This window comes from Ambystoma mexicanum, chromosome 6p (assembly GCF_040938575.1).
Source record: "Ambystoma mexicanum isolate Mex_15411 chromosome 6p, UKY_AmexF1_1, whole genome shotgun sequence".
Lineage (NCBI taxonomy): Eukaryota > Metazoa > Chordata > Amphibia > Caudata > Ambystomatidae > Ambystoma > Ambystoma mexicanum.
Window position 1 is genome coordinate 648,338,412 of NC_090935.1, and position 25,872 is coordinate 648,364,283.

The 25,872-nt window shown below is 47.4% G+C and overlaps 1 protein-coding gene across 2 annotated transcripts in view; it reads right to left on the reverse strand.

Annotated features, from left to right (window-relative positions):
* Positions 1-25,872, reverse strand: part of TNPO1 (transportin 1) — a 1,970,728-nt gene that overhangs the window by 1,527,030 nt on the left and 417,826 nt on the right. For both annotated transcript variants that reach the window (XR_011280658.1, XM_069627508.1), the window contains exon 5: positions 13,506-13,639. Coding sequence is in view for 1 of the 2 variants with exons in the window: in XM_069627508.1 (XP_069483609.1) it covers positions 13,506-13,639 (134 nt within the window). In the remaining variant the exon portion in view is untranslated. The remainder of the gene's footprint in view (positions 1-13,505; positions 13,640-25,872) is intronic.

Here is a 25,872-nt window from a genome sequence, read left to right on the forward strand (position 1 = left end):
TGAAGTGGGTTAAATAGTCTTGGGTATTTAGCCCTAGGTTCTTCAAGAAGTACCTCTCTTGATCTTTTGGGTGTTACATGTGCAGGGGTGGACATTAACCTATCCAGCTTATCCAGACATGATTGGAACCTTTCTAAAGTCCATTGGGGTAACCCAGAACGGTCTGTAGGCGTAAACGGAAGGTCTTCCGCCTGTAGCCGTCTAGCTCTTTCATATAACGTCGAGGATAAACTCCCCTCGCGGGCTAGGTCTTTCCTTCGAGGTAGGAGGAGGGTCCTGCTTGCCTTCCGATGGTCTTGGCGTTTCCCTGGCTATGTGAGCGGGGCTTGGCGAATCCCTCGCCGCCCGTCTGAGCATCAGTGGAGACTATTCGAGCCAAGCTCTCGACGACTAAACTGTCCGTCGAGGGTTCATCTGGCATCGTGTTGGGAGGTGCAGAGGCCTTGTCGCCGACAGGCGCTCTCTTACGAGGCGCGTCCGTTTTTGTGGTAGCACCCTGATCTGTGGACAGCCCAGTCGCAGGGAGGGTTTACGACCCTTACGGTCGGTGGAGGCTGCCGGTTGGCCTGGCGCCTCCGTTGGCACTAGGGCTTTCTTCGACGAAGAAGTGCCATGGGTTGTGCGTTTATGTTTATGTTTCTTGTGTGCCTCAGTGTCACCAGGGTGTTCATCCCCATAAGTAGGGCGTAAGCCGAACTTGTCGGGCCGGGGTCAGACGCGGAGGAACGGGAGCGCTCCCTAGAGAGGTCTACAACCTCCGATATGGAGGTAGTGTTATCACTGTCCTTGTCACATTCGGCGGCGGGTAAGGAATCAGCTCTAGACATAGCGTAGGCTGCCCACCTCTTGACCCTGCGGTCCTTTAAAGTCTTTGGGCCCAGAAGTTTACAGGCCGCACAGCTGTCCTCTTTGTGGTCGAGGGGCAAGCAACGGTTACACCGCTTATGCTGATCCTTCCATGTGAATTTGCCCTTACAGCGCGGGCAAAATCTAAAAGGAGTCCTCTCCATAGCGGAGGATACAGTTAAAAGTGATAGCAACCCCGAAGGAAAGGGGGGTGAAAGAGAAAGGCATTCTTAGAAAGAAACAGAAGTGTCCCACGACCCCCACTCTCCCAACTGTATAGCCCCGGGGCGAGGCTAACCGCCATGTAAGGAAGCCGTGCCTTGAGCGAGCTCCGTATGATACGACAAATGATCCGCCGCTAACTCCATATCTCGATCGATAAAACAACTGAAAGTTAATTCATCGGACCACGAATGCCTGGGGAACCCATTAGTGAAGCCTGAAGCGGCTCTGTTCACCCGTTCAAGCACCGCGGCGAAGGAGAGGAGAGATGCCGCGGCCCGAAAATGGCGGCCGCATAGACATCAGTCACTCTGCGGACGCCGGCGCCTTGTACTGAGAAGCCACCAGACCCACGGCACTCGGTTGCGGCGGCCGAGTGACCCGAACCAGCACACAGACACATTGCCCAGGTGCCCCCCTGTCGGAGGGGGGCCTGGTGAGGCCGCGGGTGGTGCACGACAGGCGCTGAGTGCGAGGGGAGGAGCACGGGGCCGGCCCGGCGCCCCTCCGCCTGCTAAGCATCCCGGGACAGGGATCCAGGGGGCCTCCCGGAACATCCTGAGACCAGCGGACGGGAGGAGCCGGGACCGAGGCTTCGCCCCACTGTAACACAATCCGGAGACGAAGGGCAGGAGGACGAGGGACAGACGAGCTGGCCTGAGGCGTTCACCGCATCCGAGGCAACGCAGAGACCTCTGATCAAGTGCAGGAGGAGGCCGTGAGGGGGCGGTAAGGAGTCGGGGGAGGGGATCTGGACCCCCATACCTTGAGGGCCTCGCGCCTGGGTACCGAGCGCTGGGCAGCATACTGCTGATGCCAGGGGCGGGAGACACGGACATTGTGTGCCCCAGTTCAACCAAGCCAAACCCTGACTAGCCGACAGAGGGTGAAGTCACCCCCAACGACCCGAGCATGTGTAGCTGGCAGTGCAAGGCCGAGCAAACATTGAGGCCCGGTGCTGGGATACAGACTGCAACCCCCTTGGTGCCTTGATCTCCAATGCTTCTGGCCATAGTCCCGATCTACGCCAGGGCCGCAGAGGCGGAGTGAGACTTCCCGTGGCCAGGGTGCTGACCAAATACCAAACGAGACACCAGCCAGGCCATACCTCGAAGCGGGGTGACGATTCCCCCGAGCTTGGTGCACTGGGGCCCACAGCCTTATAGCGCCTTCCCGACACACCCCTGCAAAAGTCCTCCCCGCAGGGCCTTGGCGCCACGAGAGCCCTCCTGCCACGGCCTTCCCGCGGATCAACCCAACCCGCCCTAGGCGGCCCCAAAGGGGGAGAGCGGACAACGCATTCGGGCCACATCGGATCACGACCTCAACACAGCACCCTCAAGAGATAGGCAGCTCCGACCACCACCAAAAGTCTTTAAGGGTCCCGTTAGGCCGCCTTGCCACTCAAGCTATGTCTGCCAAAAACGCTAGGAGCAAGCACAAACAAACCACCATGGAAACTTTTACCGCCTCTGGGGCACCCAGTCAAGACACCACCCACGCCGGCGGAGAGACGCCAAACACTGAAGCGCCTGAACCAGCGAATTCACAACTACTGGAGGCCATCATGACCCTACAGAAAACCATGGAAAACAAGATAGATGCGGTGGCTATCGACTTGAACCTACTGAGGCAAGATGTGCGCTCCATCGCCAGTAGAACAGACACTCTAGAGACCCAAATACGAGAACACTCCGAGTCTAAAGCGCAGCTTTCAAAAGAAGTAGACGCCTTAGTACAGAAGGTGAAGAACCTTGAAGATTGAGCCGACAAGGCCGAAAGAAGGGCCCGCAGAAGCAACATCAGAATCATCGGACTACCCAAGGGAATCGAAGGCAATGACCCCACGAATTACGTTGAAGATCTACTTATACACGAAATCGGTGCGGGAAAGCTATCACAAGGCTTTACCATCGAAAGAGCCCACCGATCCCTCGCCAGGCGACCGCCCCCCGGAAATCCACCCTAGCCCATAATAGCTAAAGTACTGAACTATAAGGACAGAGAAGCAATCCTAGCCTTCTCTGGCTGGGCGGCTCCATACAAAGAGAGACTGCGAAGGTCGCCATTTACCCCGACTACACCCTGCTGGTCCAAAGAAGTAGGGCCCTGTCCAACCACACCAAAGCCGGACTGAAAAATGCAGGACTGAAATACATGCTTCTATACCCGGCCCGACTGAAGGTCCTACACAATAATAAAGCCCACTTCTTCGATACCCCAGCTGAAGTAGCGGAATGGATGGACAGAGCGCAGATCCCCGACTGGGAACCGAAGCAGCGCAAGCCAAAACCGCCCGAGCCATAGGTGCTCGCTCACACCACCCCCAGGCAGAATTTACCAGGCATTCAGAACTACACTATGACAAGCAGCAACCCAGATACAACCAGAGCCATCCCGGCCACGGAATAACTCACACTTGCGACTTCAGAAAGTGAAGCTACACCCGCCCCGGAACTACCTTCTTTTTGGGTAATTTACCCGACCGTAGGGCACCTAGGGACCCAGGTCCATGGGGCAGAAACGGGAAAGTCAGAACGGGGGACACCCCGCTAGACGTGTTACGTTACAAGTTCAGTTGAAGGTTGTTTATTGGGACAGGGAATATCAAGACCGACAAAGCCACCACGCACCACTAATCCGCGCAAAAGATGTCAAGAGAACCCACCAAGTCCGCTCGCCGCATTGCAGACTAACAGACTGAGGGCCTGGCACCACCGCGCAGCCCACCCAGGAACTTTTACCCAATCCACACTCATGGCTAATACGATCAAGGTTATGACATGGAATGTCAGAGGGCTGAGCAGCTATATCAAACAGCACAGAGTCCACACCTTCCTTAAACGCCACAAGATAGGCATTGCCCTATTACAAGAGACCCACCTGAACGCACGGAAATTAGCAGCGTTGGCCGGAGTGTGGAAGGGAACCTTAATAGGTACCACATACTCTAGCTATGCTAGGGGAGTGCTAATATGGATAGCCCCCACCATTCCCATAAAGGTGATACACACCAACATCGACGACGAAGGTAGAATGGGCCTGATACGATGCACCATAGAGGGTAGAGAACTCTGCCTGGTCAACACTTATGCCCCCAACCATGACGCCACAGTCTTCTTTTGCTCATTGTACACTCGGCTGAGCCCATGCCGGAATGGCACGTTAATATGGGGAGGAGATCACAATTGCACCCTGGATCCATGTGTAGCCAGATCGGACAGTAAACATTCCCAGCCCTCCCCTCCTGCAAAAATATTAAAGGCCCTCACACAACAATATGCCCCAAGCGACCTCTGGAGAGCACAGCACCCTGGAGGTAGAGTTTACTCTTTTTACTCACCACCGCACGCAGTACACACCAGAATAGATAGCATACTAGTCAGTGATGAACACTTAGACACGTTCGAGGACACTCAATATTTGGCTAGAGTGCTATCGGACCACTCTCCCTTGACAACCACATGGTCCTTAACTGCACCCAGGCCCCCTATACCCACATGGAGGCTCAGAAGCGAGGCGTTGCTAGACGAGACCTTTTGCGAACAAATACGACAATGTACATCCGCCTACTGGCAGATAAATATCGATAGTGTCCAGCGTATCAGCACTGCATGGGAGGCATATAAAGTAGTGATCAGAGGGGAAATGATAGCCGCCGCAGGGGGAGCCCAAAAATCCATCACTTCCCTACTGACGCGTGCTGAAGACGAGCTAAAACACTTAGAAGCTGCAGCCTCATCGGACCCTGCCCACATACGCAGAACAGTCGAACTAAAGCAGGCTTGTCTGCAACACTGGGTGGCGCTCGGTAGGCTCAGCTACGCCAAACACATCGAAAGAAGCCACGCCCTAGGTGACAAACCCGGAAAGTTGTTAGCGTGGCTGTATAAACGAGAAGCTCCTAGACAACCCATCTGTCAAATCCGGGATGCAGATGGCCTAGACATACACTCACAAGTAGACATAAATCGCACCTTTGCAGAGTACTACCAAGCCCTCAACACAGACTCCTCACCGCCCACTGACATGGCAATAGAGGATGTGTTAGATACCATAAGGCTACCACACCTCGAGGAACAAATAGAGTCCCTAGAAGGCCCCGTCACCCCAGAGGAAGTGGCGGCCGTCATCAGATCGCTACCCACCGGGAAGGCACCAGGACCAGATGGACTCCCAGGAGAGTTCTATAAGACTTACGGAGACACACTGGCCCCGTTTTTGTCCCAAGTGTTCAATGAGGCATATGAATTAGGCCACCTCCCGGACACCATGAGGGAAGCAACCATCATCCCGCTGCTAAAGCCCAATAAGGATGCCACAGAAAGTGGATCATATAGACCCCTGTCCCTACTAAATGCAGACAGCAAGATCCTGACGGCAATACTAGCTATGAGGCTGCGCAGGGCCATCCCGATCCTAATACACCAAGACCAAACGGGGTATGTGCCAGGCAGGACTATCACTGACAATTTACGGAAACTGCACCATGTCATTTACAGCACTGAAGGTAGACAAGAGAAATGTGCGGTGGCGTCCCTAGACGCCTCCAGAGCTTTTTACTTGGTGCGCTGGAAATGGCTACTAGCTACCCTGTCCAAAATGGGAATCGGGCCCAGTTTCATTAAATGGGTCACACTCATCTACACCAACCCAGCGGCCAGAGTGCGTATCAACAACACCTTTTCAGACAAATGGAGGTCATCCCGAGGCACTAGACAGGGCTGCCCCCTGTCCCCCATGCTGTACATTATTGCCATCGAACCTGTTGCAGCATACATTAGGCAGGAATATGGAGACGTGGGCATCGAGATAGACGGGGTAACCCATTTACTCTCTATGTATGCAGATGACATGCTCCTCTACCTGAAGAACCCCGAATACATGCTGCCTTACATATTGGAGACTTTGGAAGGGTTTCACAGAGTTACGGGGATCCAAATCAACCACAGTAAATCCTGCCTGTTCCCCCTAGCGGCCCTGAGCGGGCTTGGGGCCAACGAGCTCCCCACACTAGCCTTAAAATGGGAACCCACCTTCTTTAAATATCTGGGTATCACGATCCATCGAGACCCAAATATGGAGCACGCTCTTAACATAATCAGGGCAAAGGAAGGCCTAGTGAAGTCAATGGACTTCTGGGGCAGGCTCCCGCTTTCGGTGGCTGGCAGGGTGGGACTGCTCAAAATGGTAGCGTTACCCAGGCTGCTTTATCATTTCACCAACGTGCCATACAATATACCACGTCAATTCTTTAACGACCTCCATAAGCTCTGCAGGAAATTCCTATGGCAAGAAGGAAGGCACAGTCGCCCTGGACACGATGCAGAGACCCTATGACAAAGGCGGCCTAAAAGTCCCCAACTTTGAACTTTACTATCTGGCTGGACAGCTGAAACATGTGATCCAATGGATGGCAGACAACGCCTCTACAGACACCCGCCTGCTGCAGCCAGGAATCACCCAAATGCTGCTAAGAGACCTGCTATGGGCTGAGTCAGGCCAAAAACACTGGTATCCGCATTTGATCCAACTCGGAATCCAGATTTGGAAAAGAGCCTGCAAAGCTATGGACCTAAAAGACCCTTACTCCCCACAGATTCCGATAGCTGCAATCATGGCAAACAGACCGGGGAGTCGGAAAATAATAAGTGACACATGGGAGCTATGCGGCGTTGCCACCCTGGGGGACCTGGTGGATGAACAGGGCATCTTGACCTTTGCTGAACTACATGAAGCCTCAGGAATACACACGGGACAGTTCCTGCTACACAACGCTGTGGTTAAAAAGATTAGCTGCCCGCTGGCCATCAACGGAAAACTTAGACACCGGACACGAAGGGATCGAAAGCCTACTGGCAGCAGCAGAAGGGGGCCATGAGACCTCTAGGATCTATGAAACACTGCTTTACAACACTGCCCAGCACGATCTCAAGTGCAAGGCGAAGTGGGAAACGGAACTTGGACAGCAATTCGAAGACGCAGAGTGGGAAACCATCACTAGATACCACAAAAAAGTATCTAGAAACGCCAGGTTTCAGCTAGTACAATTCTACATAATGAACAGAGCATACCTCACCCCAGAAATCATCTCTAGATTCAGCGGAGCCAGCACCACGGGATGCCCCAAGTGCAACGAACCCCAGGTGAACATGACCCATATGTGCTGGGGGTGTCCCACTATACAAACCTTTTGGGCACAAATCAAAACCAAAGTTGCCGAGGCCGACATCACCCTGGAGGTGCAAACGCCCACAGCATGTATTCTGGGAAGATACCCCAGGAAGAGGAAAAATAGGCCGCTGAATAGGCTAAAGGACCGAATGTATATATTTGCGAAACGACGCATCGCCATGTGTTGGAAACGCCCCCAGGCCCCGAGCTTAGCAACGTGGTGGGAAGACCTCCGCAAATGGACACAGGCCGAAACAGGGGCCTGGGAGATCACCCAACGCCAACAAGGACAGGACTCCTCTGACGATCTACTGCAATGGGTGGAGCTCACAGTGACGCTAGTCAGCCCCAAGATGGTGTACTCCTCGGGCGAAAGCACGATCATTCCAGAATGAAAAAACATATATAACTTATGGTGTAGTTTGTAACGGTCTTGATGGGCGGGAGGTAAAGATGGGAGGGAGGGTGTTCTAAGGGAGTTATATGAGGCCGCGTTGAGGCCCTGCTGGTTGTATTGTTACAAAATGCAATAAATAAATTAAAAAAAAAAAAAAACTGTATAGCCCGGCGAGGCCAGGCCACATATTCGGCAGCGCTGAAGGATCGCCTCAGTCGAAATCACAGCCGAAGGTCTTAATCGGCGGTGAAACAGCTTAGCCGTCGAAGGAGGGATTAAGATTTAACGTTATTTTAAATAAAAACAACCAAGGGTCGAATAAATGGTATTAGCAATTTGTCTCTAACAAGCTCCGCATTAGTGCGACCACATTCTGGGCGGAAAAAAAAAAACAATCTGAGAGACCGACGCGTGAGGGATGTTGGGTACACTGCACGGCACTATAGGGATAGTATTACAGACACGCCTATGTCGACGTACCCTTTTCGACTACGAAAAACAAAATGCTATACTCCGCAGTGACCACTGGATGTCGGACTATGCACAGCATGTGATTCTAAGCATATTAACATCAGAAACCAAAATATTTGAGGAAACAGCAGGGGGGTGGGGGGACTCGGAAGTCGCACATAGAATATGGGAGCGATCCCCACAACAGACCATACCGGATGAGGTCTGAAAATGTGTGCGCAGACTAAATGGGTTTCCTTTAATGGTTGTTTTAAACCTCTTCATTTTAAATTTGTGCCCCAATGCAAATGTACTATAATCCATCATGACTACAAAAAGGTCATATCCAGACTTATCCCACATGTGAAAGTTATAGACTTCTAGCACTTGGCTTGGAACTCTGTACCTGTTCAAAAGTCTAGGTCAGCTGTCTTTAATCGATAAAATGGTGGGAGAAAATGTTGAAGCCTCTCCGATTACTTTGTTGGGTTATACAAAAGGAATTCTGTCTTACTCTTAAAAGGCCCCTGGGCCACTAATCTTAACCAAACAAAAGGTCACCAGGCCATGGTGGAGGGGCCACCCTCCTTTGGTACAAACATTGTTATATAATATTGCGCTATGCCACGATACAGAAGACCTATAGAAACAGGTCATCTGCTATCTTTAAACCGAAGGACTTCTGGGGTACACAGTAAAACTATTTGATTAAAAAGCATCTTCATCACAGGCCCAATGAAACCCCAGAAAGCCCCTTTCAGTAACATCAAGTATAGAATAGAAAGTTTAACTTTTCAAGCTAAATGTGTTAAGCAGCCATATAAATACTATTGCATACCTGTATTCCATTGTATGCACCAGTATGAGATACAATCTAATATATGAAGTTATGTTGGTATCCAGTCATTATCCGTGCAAAAAATATTTTTTAAAATATTGTTTGACAAAGTCGTAATACTGGGAAAAACATCTTCATATTGTGATTAGCAATGATAATATGACTGCATAGCAAGGCATTGGGTGGAGGCGCATGGGTATGGGAAGGGGCAGTAGGGGTGTGTCTCAGGGTGGTTTAAAGGGGTAGGGTTGCCTAAACATTACAGATGTTCCGCTTTTTGGACAAATTAACGCTTTTCCCAGTGACTAAATGGCCTACATCCATTATGTCTTTATTGTGGTGCATGACTTCATGATATGGTGTGTTAGCGATGCACATTCTTTTTCAAACCTTTTTTAAATTTTGAATGGCTAATGGTCCAACCCTCTATAATTCACAGATTATGCAGTTGAAACACGCAGATTACTGGTAGATGGGATTTAAATTATTCTGCGAAGGGAGAAAACATATGAATCATCCCAATTCCAAGGTAATCATGTTGTGGCTTGGTGCAAAGAACTTGATTACATTAATATTGTGGGCTGGCCAACAACTAGAGACAGTTGCATCATCCGATTATCTTGGCCAGAGGATTTACTCTTCAAGCTGTAAAGCAGTCTCTTCAGAAGAGTTATATAGAGCCGATATTTGGTTGGGTAAAATAGATACAAATAATAAGGGCATAATGACTGAGGATTTATTAAGGGTGCCAGGAGGCACCCAGTTTGCACCAATAGATAACCTGGGAATCAATCCAGATGGGAAGCTGGTCCAGCTCAGGAAGCTACTCATGTGGGAGAGGCTCTGTACACAAATCCATAAGAGATGAAATCCCTGTATAAAAGAGCAAGAAGATAATGGTGTCTTATTTGGGGAAATCCTCATGTGAGCTTTGCAACAATGTCTACAAATGTTATACCTGAGCTCAAGACCATATAACCGGAGGAAAAGCTGTGTCTTGCAGTGGAGTGGGACTTCAGCAACCCTAACCTATTCTGAAACAAAAGATGGCTGGAAGCTTTAACTGTAAAGACCAATTAACAATAAAGGAAGTTTAACTCCATTTCGCAGTGGTCAGTCCTCTCTCTGAATGCTCACAGAGTGTTGGGAGCAGAAGAATATAGCTTTGGTCCCCACTTGTGGCGCACTTCGTGCAATTCTGCTCCTTGTATTCTCAACTGAACATGCAGATTCAAGCTCCTTTTGAAATCAGCCAAGGGTGGCAGTTATTGCAGAGAGAACATTTTGTAGAAGTTACTAACCTCTACAAAATTTAGAGGTTAGTAACTATGCACTCTCCCAATTGCTCTACAAGGCTGGATGCGAACATCTATTGAAGAATGGTTTTGTAGGGATATTAATTGTTTTAATAGTAAAAGTAGTTATACACAATTCCATGCTACATTTTATTAATTGCTTTTGTACTGGAAACTCAAATTGCTTTAAACTTGTTGCAAATTGAGAACTGGCCTCTCACCAGTACAGTAAAATGCAGTCACACACAAGCACACACACAGACAGACATACAGCAGAAACGTATGGCAACAAGATGATCCAGTTTATACAGGACAATATTTCAGTTGCTAGAAATACACACAAGGAACTCTTACCACCATTACTAGATGTTTAAATCCAGTGAGTATTACATTTAGTGTTACCCCTCAATTGCACAAGTTAACATTTAATTATTTTATGGACAAAAGTGGTTCCATTCAGGATAAGATTTGCCAAATGGCATGCCAGGCTGAATTAAATAGTGGTCATTCTCAGCACCTGGGGACTAGGAGACTATTTGATTGTTTCCTGGTGTCTTCAGACCTTATTACCAACTGCTTCATAATCTGAAACCTACAAACCACCTCTTTGATGCAGTACCCACCTACAATGCCTCATCACACGCCTCATCTTTGGCCCATTTTTTAAACTACTTGTGTTAACCATTCTTCAGTCCAAGGATCATTAGTCATAGTAGAAAAGGTCTACTGTGACTCCTCGGCTTAAAAGAAAAGAAAAAAAAAAAAAACCCACATCTTTAGACTCTAAATACTAACATAATTACCGCCCTGCGGCTGGTCTGCCCTGGCCAGTGAAAATCGGGAGATAAAGACGATACTCTCCAACTACAGGAGCACATGGATAAACCGTCAACACTTGATCATTTGTCAGTCAGGATTTCGCCCCTGACATGGAACAGCGATTGCACTGGAGGCAGTCTGCTACAATATATTAAATAATGCTGATTCAGGTGATCTTACACTGTTGGATCTCAGCAGCATTCGATACAGTAGAATGGACTATCTTGTGGTTGAGATTGGTTGCTAGGGTCTCGAATGATGCACTGAAATGGTTTTGCTCTTTTTTCAATCGTAAAGATTAAGTGTGTGAAGATGGCCAGTTTTACATCAGAAGCCATCTCATTACAATGTGGTGCACCACAGGGCTATTCATTGTGTTTTGCTTTTGATGGCCATTTTCTGCAAATGCAACCTTGGCTATTACTCCTATGCTGATGACAAACCAATATATCTGAGAGTGAGTAATCCCGCAGAGTCCCTACAAGGGATTGTGCATTATATTGAAGAAATTGGTCAGTGGATGACAACTACTCTCCAGTTGAATCCAAATAAGAGCAAGCTTGTGTTTCGGCCAAAACATCTTTTGGACATCCTCAGCCGTGCTCCACCTACATCCTGCATTTTTAGCACACCATGGACTCTTGCCTCCAAGGTTAAAAATGTAGGCTCCTTTTGGCAGTCAAATTTGGGGTTTGACCAAAAAATGATAGCAATGAAACACTTGTTTATAGGCAAATAATAAATAACAAATAAATACTTAAGTCTATATTTGCTATGGCAAGCTCTCCAATGTATAGCCCTAACAGATAACTAGAGGGCGTTAACGCAAGGCAGGATTATGTGAACAGCACACTCAATGGCATCCCTGAAAAACAGGGCACAAAACGCAGAAGTTCGACTTATTTTTTAAAGTCTCTATATCATTGCATGCATCTTCTTTGCAGCAGTTGCTACATTGGTTACCTGCTAGACGGGTTCGATTTAAATGCCCTCTGCATGGTATTCAAATTTATGAATGGCCTTGCTCCAGCTCCTCCGTCGAAAAAAGCTGTTCTTATATTATCTGATCCGTCCACTTCTCGGACATGAATTATCAGGCGATCCCTGATTTTTGATTTGGTCACAGAGGCGACTAGTGCTTTTCCATCTACTGTCGTCTGTTATGGAATTCTTTACTTGCTTCCATATGTAACTTGCATTCCGAAAGGTTTTGAAAACTTTTCATAACGTATGTGGATTTATTAATGTCCTTTAGTTATTGGTATTCTTACCCCTTCTGTAACATTCTGCGCTTAGATGCAGTTAAGTCTCATGAGCATGATAGAGATTCCCCAAAATCAAAGCTCATCCTAGTAACACTGGGCCTTAAAATCATGGATGGTCAAAACGGCATAAAGCTAAACAGATCACGATGGCGATTTTTGTTCTAGATTCTGAAGATCGCTTGAAAAAAACGATGCCCCTACTCTCTACAAGGAAACTTTCCCCATAAAAACTAAAATTAGAAACCTAAGTGTTGAGGGATGGGTGTACAAGCTTAAACTCATAAAAGCAATGGTTAAATCACATTTCCCCCAAAAGATCTGATCATGAAGCTCCTACCTTACATATCACCAAAATCACCCAATGGTAGTAGATCCCTTTGTTCAAACACCTATTGAACTTTGTGGAAGTACTCTACAGTGGCCACCAAAGTAGCACACCAAGAGACAGCAGTGATACAAAAGTCTACAGGATGACTCTTGCTTCCACTTGGCTGCAGAAAAGCTGTGTGATGCTGCAAGTCCCAACTTCGAAATTTGCAGAGCTGAAGGTCAAGTTTAGGAAAAGCCACAAGATCAGTGAAGCAGCTGGAGGAGTGCTCTAGCCCAGTCACACCCAAACTGCGCTATCAGGATATACCAAAGCTGGATAATCTGAGCCAAGGAAATCCTGCTTTAGATAAAGTCCTGCACATCTTTGCCCAGAAAGAAGAGGCATGGTAGTGATATTCTCTGGCATATTACTACATAGTTTGCTGTGAAACTGTTTAATGTTGCAGACAAGGAATCAAGTAAGGGCAACCTTGGATGGGAATCCTCACATCTTCCCAATGTACCAGACTCCTCAGCGCTTGGTGCCTTATCACTTCTAAAATGGAAGTCTAAAATAGGTGAAGAAACGCAAGCGCTAGAGATTTTGAATCTAGTGTGTCTTTGTGCACAACCATGGAAGCCAGATTGTGGCGAAGGCTCGGGCAAATATATTCCCAACCTTACTCTGATGCCCTGAGAAAAATCAAATCAGGATGCAAGTAGTGGCAGGAAACTTGGATAGGAAAGTTTATTGAAAACGAATAACTATGAAAATCCATCACTGAAGCTTTTCCACCCCTCCATGATAGCAAATATTCAAATTGGCTACATTTACTTTGTCAATATACATTAGAACTGGGGATGAACATATGTTCAATATTGCACTGTACCTTATCTTTGGACTGCTGTGTTTGAAGAACTGCAAAAACTTCGGAATCATGACATTTAGAGGCCTGTCCAAGACATCGCTGTCCAAAGTTTCAGCAGAGTCCTCACAAATCTTCTGAAGAGCTCCAAATGCTCCCTGTTAAATTCAGAAATATCAAAGTTAATCTTATAAACAGGTTGGATCCTAATAAAAAATGAATGACTAGAAATCTAAAGAAAATTAGGGATACATGTCTTTCCATCGAAAGACATACATAGAGGTGATGTTACATCAAATCTTTTCCATTGAAAGAGGTTTCACCGAATTGCCATACATAAAGTGTATATACACCGAAACCCTTTCATCGGATAGAGTTTCGTTATATAAACACTACTTTTTTTGCATGGTAAGTCGCTGAACCATGCATAACGTTATAACATTACAGGGAGCTGTCCAGTACTGAGTACAGCACTGGACAGTTCCCTCTAACTTGTGTAATGTCGGCAAGTGCACTTGACACTTTATGGGGTTCCCCTTCCACACCCGCAATAAAATTAAAGTCCTGAAATAGCTTGCTACTACTACACAAGTCAGAGGGAGCTGTCCAGTGCTGACATCGATTCAATACTGTTACAATGTATTTCAGCACTGGACAGCTCCCTCTAACTTGTGTGGTGTTTATTGGGGTGGGGGGGGTCCTCTCTGAAATCCCCCAAAACCCACTTTCATAACTGAACCCTTTCCCCACCGAAAGAACAATACATCTATGTTTTGAGTTATATTTAAAATTTTACATTTTTTGAAATGTATTGAAATGCTTTTCCATCGAAATTCAATGAAAAAACATTGAAGAACACCATATAGAGGATCAGAATTGCCCATATAGTGACAGAACCATTCAGATAATATATATGAAAAAATTGCCTTCATGGTGATTCAGGTTCTCTTAGTCCAGGCTCTCACTCCTTCATAACTGGTTGGAAACGCCTGCATCCGCAAGGGGGCCGGAAAAGCTGGCTGCAAAAGATAGCTGTCGCTAAGAATTTTGAAATGGATGGGGCCTACATCACGCGTGCGTCCTTCCATGCGCCATGAAAACATCTTACCCCCTACGTCACCAACGTTCCACACAGAGTTGCTGTGGTTCCGTTGATGGTGGGAAAATTTAAGTACATGCTTACAGTAGGGGATGGCTGGGTGGATGTTGTGAAGACGGGAGAGCCTGGACTAAGAACCTGAATCGCCATGAAGCTAATTTTCATTTCTTTCATCCTGGCTCTCCCTCCTTCCCAACTGGTTGGGACCAGACTAAAAAGCCTTCGAATAAGTAAGGGTGGAGGAGACGGCATGTACAGAATTCAGGCAAACAAGTTGCGGAGCACCTCTTGGCCAAATTTTGCATCATTTCTAGATGGATCCATAGCATAGTACTTGCAAAAGGCAGCGGGGTAGCCCAGGTAGCCGCTTTACAAATGTCTACAACGGGAACATGTCTGGTAAAGGCTACAGATGCCGCCTTGGCTCTAGTGGAATGAGCCCGAAGTGTCTGCAGAGTCGCAAGCCCTTTCATTTCATAAGCCTTGGAGATACAGGAGACAACCCATCTAATGATGGAAACTTTAGCTGCCTTATTGCCAGGAGAAGGACCCCCGTAAGTGACAAAGAGCTGGTCTGCCTTTTTAAATGGTTTGGTCCTTTTTAGGTAACATTTTAAAGTTCTGACAACATCTAGGTTATGTAATGTTTCTTCGGCCGCAGAAGCATGCGGTCTGGGAAGAAAAACGGGAAGATACATTTCCTGGTTTAAAGGAAAGTCGGAGACCACCTTAGGTAGAAAGGAGGGGACCATACATAGGACAACTTTGTCCTTATGGAACACCATATATTTATGGTTCCTTTGAGGAGAGAGCCTGGAGCTCTCCGAAGTAATGGCAACTAAGAATGCCGTTTTCAAAGTTAGAAATTCTAATTCACATTAGGACATCGACTAGAATGGGTTTTGCATTAGGGCTGATACCACGTTGAGATCCCACTGAGGTAGAGGTTCACAAATTGAGGTATGTAAGTGTAGAAGTGCCTCGAAGTGCCTTTTAATGGCTTCGCTGGAAAGAGAAAGACTGGTCTTCTCTATTGAGGTAAGCACCAATAGCTGATAAGTAGTGTTTGCACATGTCTACTTTGACACCAGTGGAAACTAGATAAGAGATCTCTCGTTGATAGAAGATCTAATAGGGGAGTCCCTGCTAACTCCAGAAGGTCTGAAACCAGATCTGGCTAGGCCAGAACAGGGCTTCTAGAAGCATTACGAGATTCTGTGACATTTTGAATAATATTTTGTGCATTAATGGGAGAGGTGGGAACGCATAGTGTTAGGTTCGACCAATCCAGATGTAGAGCATCTCCCAGGGATTGAAGGACCTGACCTTGCCTTGATGCAAACTGAGGGCATAGAGAGTTGTGCTGGTTTGAAAAGATGTCTACTGATGTATGGCCCCACTTCTGAAATATCATGTTTGCTACTGGCGGTTTAAGCCCCCACTCGTGCGGAGCAGACTGTAACCTGCTTAGTTTGTCTGCTAGGACGTTCTGTTTTTCCTCCAGATGGGACGCAAACAAGAAAATGTGATTTTGAACGTCCCAATACCAAATCTTCTTGGCTAGGAGAGACAGGGGAAGGGAACGAGAACCACCCTGCTTGTTGATGTAAAACATTGCAGTGGTATTGTCCGTTAAAATTTTCATCACCTTTCCTTGAAGTGAGGGACTAAATTATTTCAGAGCGAAAAATATGGCTTGATTTTCCAGGATATTTATATGGTCCTTTTCCTGAGACGACCAAAGACTGAGCTGTTAGACAATGGGCTCCCCAACCGTACTCTGAAGAGGTTTATTTGGCGAGGAGGTTGAAAAGGAAATACGGTTAACAGGTTCTCTGGGGAGTTCCACCAGAGTAGAGTGCTGAACTTGTTTTGGAATTTGGATTTTCATTTCCAGAGAATCCAAGAGCTAGTTCCAGTTGCGAGCAAGATGCCACTGCACCGTTCTCATATGGAGCCTTGATCTAGGATATGGCATTTATAACATGCCTATACACAAGTGTTTCAAGGGGCGATGAGGCAAGGGAGGGGAAATATAGGGAAGACAGATAGCGATCTTACTAGGCCAGGTGACATTGAGATCATGCAAGTGCAGGGGGGAGAAGAAGTAGTGCGGGGGTGAGGGGGCAGTGCAGTGCATAGGATAACAGTAAAATAAAAGACAATACATAACAGATAAAAGTGCGGCCAGCTGTTGGCAAGTGCAGACATTGGGTGTCAAGTGCTATTAGAGGCTTTAGGGATACAGAAACAGTCCACAAGTGCAAGGGTTGCCGGGGGCAGTGCAGGTGTGCAATTGGTGGGTAGGGGACCTGGGCCTGATATCAGATGGTAGCCAGGTAACCAGTGCAGTTTCTGATTCAGCCAGGAGATCAGCAAGGGAGAGGAGGCGGGAAAGGAGAAGTAAAGAGGAAGGTCTTGAGGGGCTTCCGGAACCAGAGATGGTTCTCCAAGTCCCAGGGCGGCAGGGAGGCTGTTCCAGAGGGAGGCCCCATCAGAAGAAAGATCTACCACCAACTCGCTGCTTGGAGAAGCGACTGACCCTGAGGGAGTTGGAGACGGATGAGCGAAGAGCTTGAGAAGGAAGTTATTTAGGAAGAGAGAGTTGAAGGTATTGAGGCCCTAGACCCCAGAAGGCCTTGTGGACAATGCAGAGGGTTTTGAACTTAATCCTCGCCGGCACTGGGAGACAGTGCAGCGATTTCAGTCCTGGAGAGTTACGATCCCTGGGCTCGAGGCCAAGGACAAGTCTTGCAGTCCTGTTTTGGATGAGATGCAAAGGGCGGAGAGTAGAGGCAGGCAGATTTAGAAAGAGGCTGTTTCAATAGTCCAACCTAGACAGAATCAGAGTTGTGGAGACTGAGCTTCTGGGGGAAGGAGAGGAAAGGAATAATACCTCCGAGGAGGTGCTGCTGGTAGTGTGACTTCTTAGAGATGGCATAGATATGAGGAGAGAAAGAAAGGGTGGAGTCGAAGATGACCCTCAGGTTTTTAGCCTCACAGGTGGGAGCAGAAAGAGGGCCAATAGAGGCCGCCCTATATCATCCAAGCTATTAACAGAGGGGACAGGAGAGGAGGGGGTATAGCCATACTTTATAAAGCCAATGACTATCTCACACTTGGAAAAGCTATATTGGAATGATAACATACAATTTGGAGAACTTTCAATTTTAATATCCCACACTAGGGCTATAAAGGTGCTCTTGGGATATAGGCCAAAGGGTCCATTGGGAAATTTCTTATACAAACTAGATGCCCACCTCACCATAACGGGAAGCAAACACAGAGCTCCTCTGGGTGGGGGACTGGGACATTTGGCTGGAGAATGATGTACACCCTAACTCTGTTGCCCCAAGAGAAATCTTGGACAATCATAGTTTAGAGGTGATCACTAAGGAATCCTCACATAACAAGGGGCACTGCCTAGACCTATTAGCAGTAAGAGGAGACGCGGCTCGATTCCTTAAGTCCATGCCACTCCTGTGGTCAGATCACCATGTACAATTATTTGGACTAGGGGGAAAAGGGGTCACAAGAGGGGAGAGGACTGGAAAATCTTCCAGTATGGAATAGAAAGTCGGAGGATCTGGAAAAAATCCCATGAGAGGAAGTGGAATCAAGGCTGGAAAAGCTAGACCTCAAACTCCACTGTGAGGAGATCTTCAATAAAGGGGCAGAGATTTTGGAGATTTGTGATAAATATGCACTCGAAAATTAAAAGTCACAAAAAATCCAAATCATGGTTTTGACCAGCACTGGCCCTATATGCGTAAACAGTACGCCAGGCGCAAACAGGTACGCCAGGCCAATAAAGGGTGGAGGACTTCCAAACAGGATAGAGATGCAATGAAGGTCAAAGTCCTGTTAAAGAAATACAAATTAGCTCTCTTCACTGCAAAAAAAAAAAAAAAGTTCCTTCAAAGACAAATCAAACAGGCAGGAAACCAAGCTAGAGCACTATTTGATGTAGTGGCAAAGTTTAGGAACCCAATGTGCATGGCAGCTCCCATTACCGCTACCCAGGAACAGGCTAACAAGTTTAATAACTTTTTTGAAGATATCCAGAAAAGCGTGGCCAAAGTGTAAATGGGAGACAAATGGGAGGAGCCCCTAGAAGAGACAGAAGCTCTAACAAGGGAGAAGATGAGAGCTTCCATTTTAAAACCATTGAAAATGAGGCTGTGCTGGCCCAGATACTCCAACTGAAGCCTACAAAGGACCTGGCATTTCCAATACCAGCGTGCACAGCCATTCGGTTGCCAGCAAATCTTGCGCCATTCATAACAAAGTTTATAAATAAATCCTTAATGGAGAAGCCTACAAAGGACCTGGCATTTCCAATACCAGCGTGCACAGCCATTCGGTTGCCAGCAAATCTTGCGCCATTCATAACAAAGTTTATAAATAAATCCTTAATGGAGAGTCATGTCCCAAGTGCCTTGAAGGGAGCACTGGCAAAACCTCTACTGAAAAAGCCAAACTTAGACCCAATAGTTCTTAAAAAACTATCGTCCAGTAGCTAATCTATGCTGGCCCAATAAAATATTACAGAAAATGGTTTGTGGCCAATTTCAGGACTTTGTGGACAACAAGAGCCTCCTGGATGAACGTCAGTCGGGGTTTCGGCCAAATCATGGAACAGAGACCGCCCTATTGGCAGTTCAGGATGATCTACTAGAAACCGCAGATGGGGGCAGATCCACAATATTGTTAATGCTGGACCTGTCTGTGGCCTTCGATACATCGACCATAAGATCATCCTTCAACGCATTGGGATGGTCGAAAGAGCCTCTAAAGTAGTGGCAGAATGGTTCAGTTCCTTCCTGAAGGACAGGACCCAGTGGGTAAACACTGGAAGGTTTTCTATCTGAACTACTATGGCTAAAATGTGGAGTGCCACAGGGATCAGCATTGTCACCATTGATCTTTAATCTATACATCCGGCCACTATTTGATATGTTAAGGAAGGATGGATTGAGATTTCAGTCTTACGCTGACAACACCCAGATGTATGTGGAAACAGAATATAGAGGAGGCCTTTCAAAAAATTGAGCAGTGCATGCAGTAAATTATAAAATTGAATGGTATGCAATCAGCTACCGTTTAATGCGGCCAAAACAAAGGTAATTCTATTTGGCGCATGGAGTAAGTTGAGGGCAGAAAAACAAAAGATAACTACACAGAGTTAAGGAGAAGAAATCCAGTTTCCAAAGAGAATAAAGAACCTTGGATGCATATGGCAGGAAAACCTACAGAGTGAAGCCCAGGTAGGCGCCAAGGTGAAGGCCGTGTACTACTCCCTGCGTATGCTCAGGAATGTGCTCCCTTTTGTGGCAGCGGAAGATCACCCAGTGGTCATAGGGGCGTTAACTAACTCCCATCTCAACTACTGCAACAGCCTACTGGCAGGGATCCCAACCAAACACATGAGACTTCAAAGAGCCCAGAACACAGCAATTAGGGTGATTGCCCATCTGGGTAATAGAGATCACGTGTCAACCTGATGGAAGATCGGGTAAAGTTAAAGATGGCTTGCCTCATGTATAAATGCTTTTACGATCACGCACCAAAATATTTGAGTGCTAGGATCCACCACCTTGAGCCAACTAGAGACCTCAGATCGGGAGATAAAATGTTAATGACCATACCCCGGACTAAACAGATCTCAAAGGGGGATAGGAGGTTTTTGGCTTTTGGTCCAAAGTTATGGAACCAGCTACCACTTACTATCCCCTTATGCTCATTGCTGGAAAGCTTTAGAAAGGCACTAAAAACCTTCCTATTTAAGTTAACCTAAGAGATCTTTACTACAGCCGTTACACCTTGATCAATGTACAAACCATAGAAAACATCTGCGCCCGAATGCAGTTTATTCTGCCTGGTGCGCGTTAAAAATACTCAAAATCAGAGTGACAGGAAAGGAGGGAGCAGGTGTGCTCATGAGGAGAATCTCAGTCTTACTGTTAGTAAGGCAGAGATCATTGGCAGCACACCACTCCTGGATGGCGGACAGTCAGAGATGAGAGAAGAAGATGTGGCAGAAGGGAGCCTGACAATGAGTTGGGTGTCATCAGCATAGCACTGAAAGTTTGGGCAGAGAGAGGTAATACAGTCGGCAAGAAGTGCCAGGTATTGGTTGAACAGCCAGGGAGAGGTTAGACCCCTGGGGAACACCACAGGTAGAGATAGATGAGGAGAGGAATGACCCAAGTTGGACCTGGGAGGGTCGATCGGAGAGGAAGGAGGTCAGCTAAGCCAGGGCCTGATCGGCGAAACCCAGGTTATCACAGAGACGGCTAAGCAGGATGGCATGGTTGACCATGTCAAAGGCAGAAGAGAGATCAAGTAAGATGAGGACCCAGGGGGTGTTGACATCAAGGTTGGAGAGCAGGTCTTCACGGATGTTCAGGAGAGCAGTTTCCATGCTTCTGGCAGCTCTAAAGCCAGACCGATGGTCATGGAGACAACCAACAGATTCAGAGTGAAGATTAAGCAGGGAGATGGCCAGCTTTTCCAGGAGTTTTCCTAGTAAAGGAGTGATGAGATTGGACGATAGTTAGCAGGAAGGGTCGGCAGAGGGTTTAAGAGGGTGCACAAGGGAGTGCTTCAGGGGGAGGGGAAGACTCCAGTGGCGAAGGAGTGGTTACAGAAATCAGCCAGAGCAGGAGCCAGGGTGTCAATGTGGTCCTTGATGGTTTTGGAGGAAAAGGGGTGAACCTGTTTTGACAAGACTTTCATAGATCGGACTGGTCTAGAGACCTCATCTGATGAGAACAGGGGAAGAGCGGGGCAACTAGGGACCTAAGGTTTAGGCAAGAGGCCATAAGGCCCAAGAGCCTTTGAAACCACCAAGCTGTCAGAATAAGGTGGGTTTTGAATTTTATGATGGTTTGTTGAATAGCTTCTACCCTTTCCTGGAGTGCAAATGGCTACATATATGACTGCTCCTAGGAATTGGATGCTTTGCGAAGGATTGAGCTGGGATTTTGTCACATTTATGGAAAACCCCAGGTTGAAAAGAGCATGGCAGGTTAATAGCATCTTACGAAGCAATTCCTCTGGAGACTGGGCCTTGAGGAGCCAGTCATCTAGGAGAGGGTATAGATGGACTGTCCTTAACCGAAGGTAGGCTGCCACTGACCCCAGAACTTTTGTGAAAACCCTCTGAGCAGAATTTAGCCAAAAGGGAAGACATGTGAACTGGTAATGAGACCATCCTATTGAGAATATCAAGGACTGACAGTGATGTTTGTAGTTGAAATAAGCACCCTGTAGATCTGTAGATGCCATCCAATCATTTGGATGAAGAGAAGCCAGAATCTGAGGGATGGTCACCATATGGAAGGTTTCAAATTGACAGAAATTGGTTGAGGTCTGAAAGGTTCAGAATTGGACGGATCCCGCCTGATTTCTTTGGGATCAGAAAGTAACCAGTGTAAAATCCCTGACCTATTTCCTCTTGAGGAACCAACTCTATTGTTCCTAGGAAAAGGAGGTTTTGGATCTCTTCCAGCAGCTCTGGGGATGATTTTTGGAGTTTTGGAGGAGTGGAAGGTGGAATAGCCGGAAGGGTAAGGCGGTAACCATGCTGAATAATATTCAAACCCATTGCTCCTGAGTAATGTTTGTCCCAAAGGGGAGGAAGTTGGAAAGTCTTCCTGCTACCGGGGATGTATGCACCTTGATGATCGTAGGCGCGGAAGGTATGTACATGCCTGGCAGGAAGTCAAATAGACTTCTTTTGCTCTTGAGCCGAATTTGAGGAAGGGGAAGGTCCAGACAGACTTCGGTCTACATATTCTCCTTTTAGAAGAGTAAGACATAACAGAAGTGGCAGAACCACAGTTTCCTCGAGGACATGGTTTAAATGATTTAAAATGTTGGTAATATGGCTGTTTCACAGAAAGTGAGCTAAGAGTTTTAGCTGCCGCGACACTGGTCTTACATTTCTGGAGGACCTCATCTGTGGATGGATTGAAAAGTGTTTTTGCCATCAAATGGAAGGTCAAGTACTTTCTCCTGGATATCTTGGTGAATGGAAGAGGCCAACAAATATGCGTGCCTATGCATGCAGGCTGCACTGGTGACTGCTCTTGCTGTTGCGTCATTGAGGTCTTTGACTACTTGAAGCTGTTGAACAGCAGCTTCTCCACCCTCTGAAATCCAGAACGAAAATGTGTCTGCGGCCTCCTGAGGGAGCATGTCGGCAAAGCGTTCAAGATTTTCCCAATTAAGGCTATTAAAGCCTGCGAAAACAGTAGCAGTGTTAACCTGCCTAAGTAGTAACCTAGAGTTGGTCTAGGACTTCTTACCTTGGGTCTCCCATGCTTTTGCGTTTTTATCTAGAGCTGAAGCTGGAGACGGGCCTGTACCCTTTGTGCCAAGGGCAGCAGAGAAAACCACAGATTGAGCCGGAAGATTGCCCATGAGTAGGACTGGTTCATCCTTGGGCACCTTGTACTGGTTATATAGTGCCTTGGGGATGTGTGGATTGGAATGAGGCTTTCCCCGACGAGCTAGAGCTTGTTCTAGAACAGACAATTCCATGGGAAGTGGAACTTTTGACTGCTGAGATTGCAGTTTCCAGAAAACACCAGCCGTTTCAGGCTTATCCTTAGGGAGGATTTCTAGTGCTTGCATGGCTTTAGTCAAGATGTCATGAAACACCTTAGATGGTGACTGAGTGGTGTCATCCCCTGAATCTGAGTCAGAGTGCTTGGACATTTTCTGCTTCTTGGGTGGGGGAGCAGAGTCCTCATTGTCCACAGATACAGTGATTGGCCCAGGAATAGGATCGATGGGTACCGATCCCAGAGGTAAAATATGTGCCATTTTGTCTTTGATGCCTTGAGCCAGAAATTCTAGCAAGGGCTCAGAAAGCATTGTTTCCAGCACTGTATTGGTGATGTCGTTCGCCATTTGGGAAGGACTACGTTGAGGGTCTTCTAGCCTGATAGGAGAAGTTGAAGAGTCAGCCCTGTTAGGGTTATAGATATTAAAAACCATGGGTCTAGGCACCTGGATATCGGTTAGAACCAGATGTGGTCCAGGTTGTGCTGGTACCCAAGTAGGTAGACCCAAATTGTCCTCAGACTAAGGCGAAAAGGGTGGTAAAATGTGAGGTAACTGAGCACTCACAGGAGTGCTGTATAACTGTTCCAGTGGAACCGTCAAAAATATGGAAGCGTCAAAGTCTTCAGAGTCAGAAATTACAGTACTATTATCCTTCTGACTCTCTGGTACCGAGCTCAAGACAGATGCCAAGGGAGATTTCTTCAGTTTGTGCTTTTTTGGAGAACTTGGTACTGGACTAGATCTCGAATGAGTGTGCTTATGCCTCTTGTGAGAGGACTTATGTGATTTTCTTAGTACCAAGGAGCGTGAAAGCTCAACGGCAGTATTAGACGGTAAAACATTTTCTTTCGGTACATCAAGTACCAGACGTTTTACATGCAGAAGCCGACTTGGCTTTATCTGGCACAAAGGAATCGGAATGGACTGAATCAACCCTGGAGGCACGGGCCTCTTTGCATGAAACATTGCCTGTTCAGCTTGCTGTCACGACCTTATCCCCATGCCAAGGAACTCTGGCTTCTTGGCCTGCACCACAGTATTTTAACAAGGCCCGAAGGGCCCACTTCTGCCCCTCTAGGGTGCCCTGGATTCAGTCCTGGCGCCGTTGGCATCAGACTCACATGGCAGGTGTGGATTCCAATGGGCAATGGACTAACATGGCTGCCCCCACTAGGATCAATGGGGAACTGCAACAAGCAGTCTAGCATCCAGGGCGGGGCCCGCCCCGAAGGCACCTGGGATACCTGCTGGATATTTAAGGCACGCCCGACCCGAGGCACGCGCTTCACGTTATTCTGCTCTTGCAGCGTGACGTTCACCAGGTCCTGCCCAGCATCTTGGCCTGCACGGGCGAGAGAAGAACAAGAACATCCTTACCTGCCCAGTTTCCAGCTCTGCCATCCATCCGGACCCTTCCTGGATCCTCGCTACCTTTCTCCAGCAACATCCCTGGGAAGGAGGACGAGAATGAGACATTAAGTAAGCTTACTTACCAAGTTTTCCTGGAAGTCCACCGCCACTCCAACATCTGGCATCTGGTTCTTTCGACCACCATCTTCCAGGATTCCTCCCGCAACCTGCAAGGAATAACAGCACAGGTTAGCCAACTTTCAAGGATGCTCATAGTGCCGCGCCTTGCGAGCCTTTTGCCTTCTCGAGCTCAGTCACCTGCATCAGCTCATCTTCACCATCATCCCTTCGGTGTCTGCAATAAAGGTGGTGAAGCTTATTCGGGGCATCTACAATTACAGACATTCATTCTTAATATGAAAGACTTACCTCAAAAGTGGAGTCGCAGCCGTTCTGGACCCCAGGCACACGCCAGTTTATTAACTCGGCGGTACTGTGCCCAGCGACGACACGCCCCTGCCCAGCACGGAAGGACGGAGAGCGCACCTTAACGAAAACCAAGGTGAGAAAAGTCCCAAGGGGAACCGCAAGGGGAGCACGGGGAGGTGGGCCTCAAAGGAAAGGGTAGTAGCTAAAACCCACCTCCCGTCTTCCAGAACTGGCCCTTGGCAGCACGAATCCCAGAGAAGGTGCAGTGTTCCCAGAAGCATCCAGACCTGTCGAGTAGTTTCCCTGTGGATACAAGGTGAGCGTTACACTTACTGAAGCAATATTCCCGGTACCATCGTTATTTTTTCTGGTGTAGACACTCTTCCAGTACCGCGTGGGTCTTCCGAGACCCTTCCCCACCAGGAGGTACTAGTGTTTTCCCACCCAGAGGTACTTTCAGGTAAATAGGCCAAGGGCTTGCCCCCAAACAGTCCCGCAAAGACTACAGAATTGAGGAGGCAGTCTTCCCCTGGGTACCGACGGCAGATGCAGAAACTCATACCTCACCTGAAGGTAAAGTCCCCCTCTTACCGATGTCGACCTCCCTCCTATTCCTAATTATGTCTTCGGTCGTCTTGGGTACCAGTTCCAGCTGTGACATGGAGAAAAGACGAGTCTGCAGAGACCTCGGGTGAATACCACAGCAAAAGTCACAGCTACTCCCCAGGTGACATATACCCAAACAGCGGACGCAGAAAAATGCTTCCGGCATTGGATGAGCAGCTTGAATCCTTTCACATACTGTATGCGTAGAGGGAGGTACCACAAATTGAAAAAATAAAAATGAAGAACTAATCACTAAGAAAAAGTGACAGCCAACAAAAAAGAAATGCACCAAAAATAAGGGAGCTGCAGGGCAGGAAAATAATTGACTTGCCC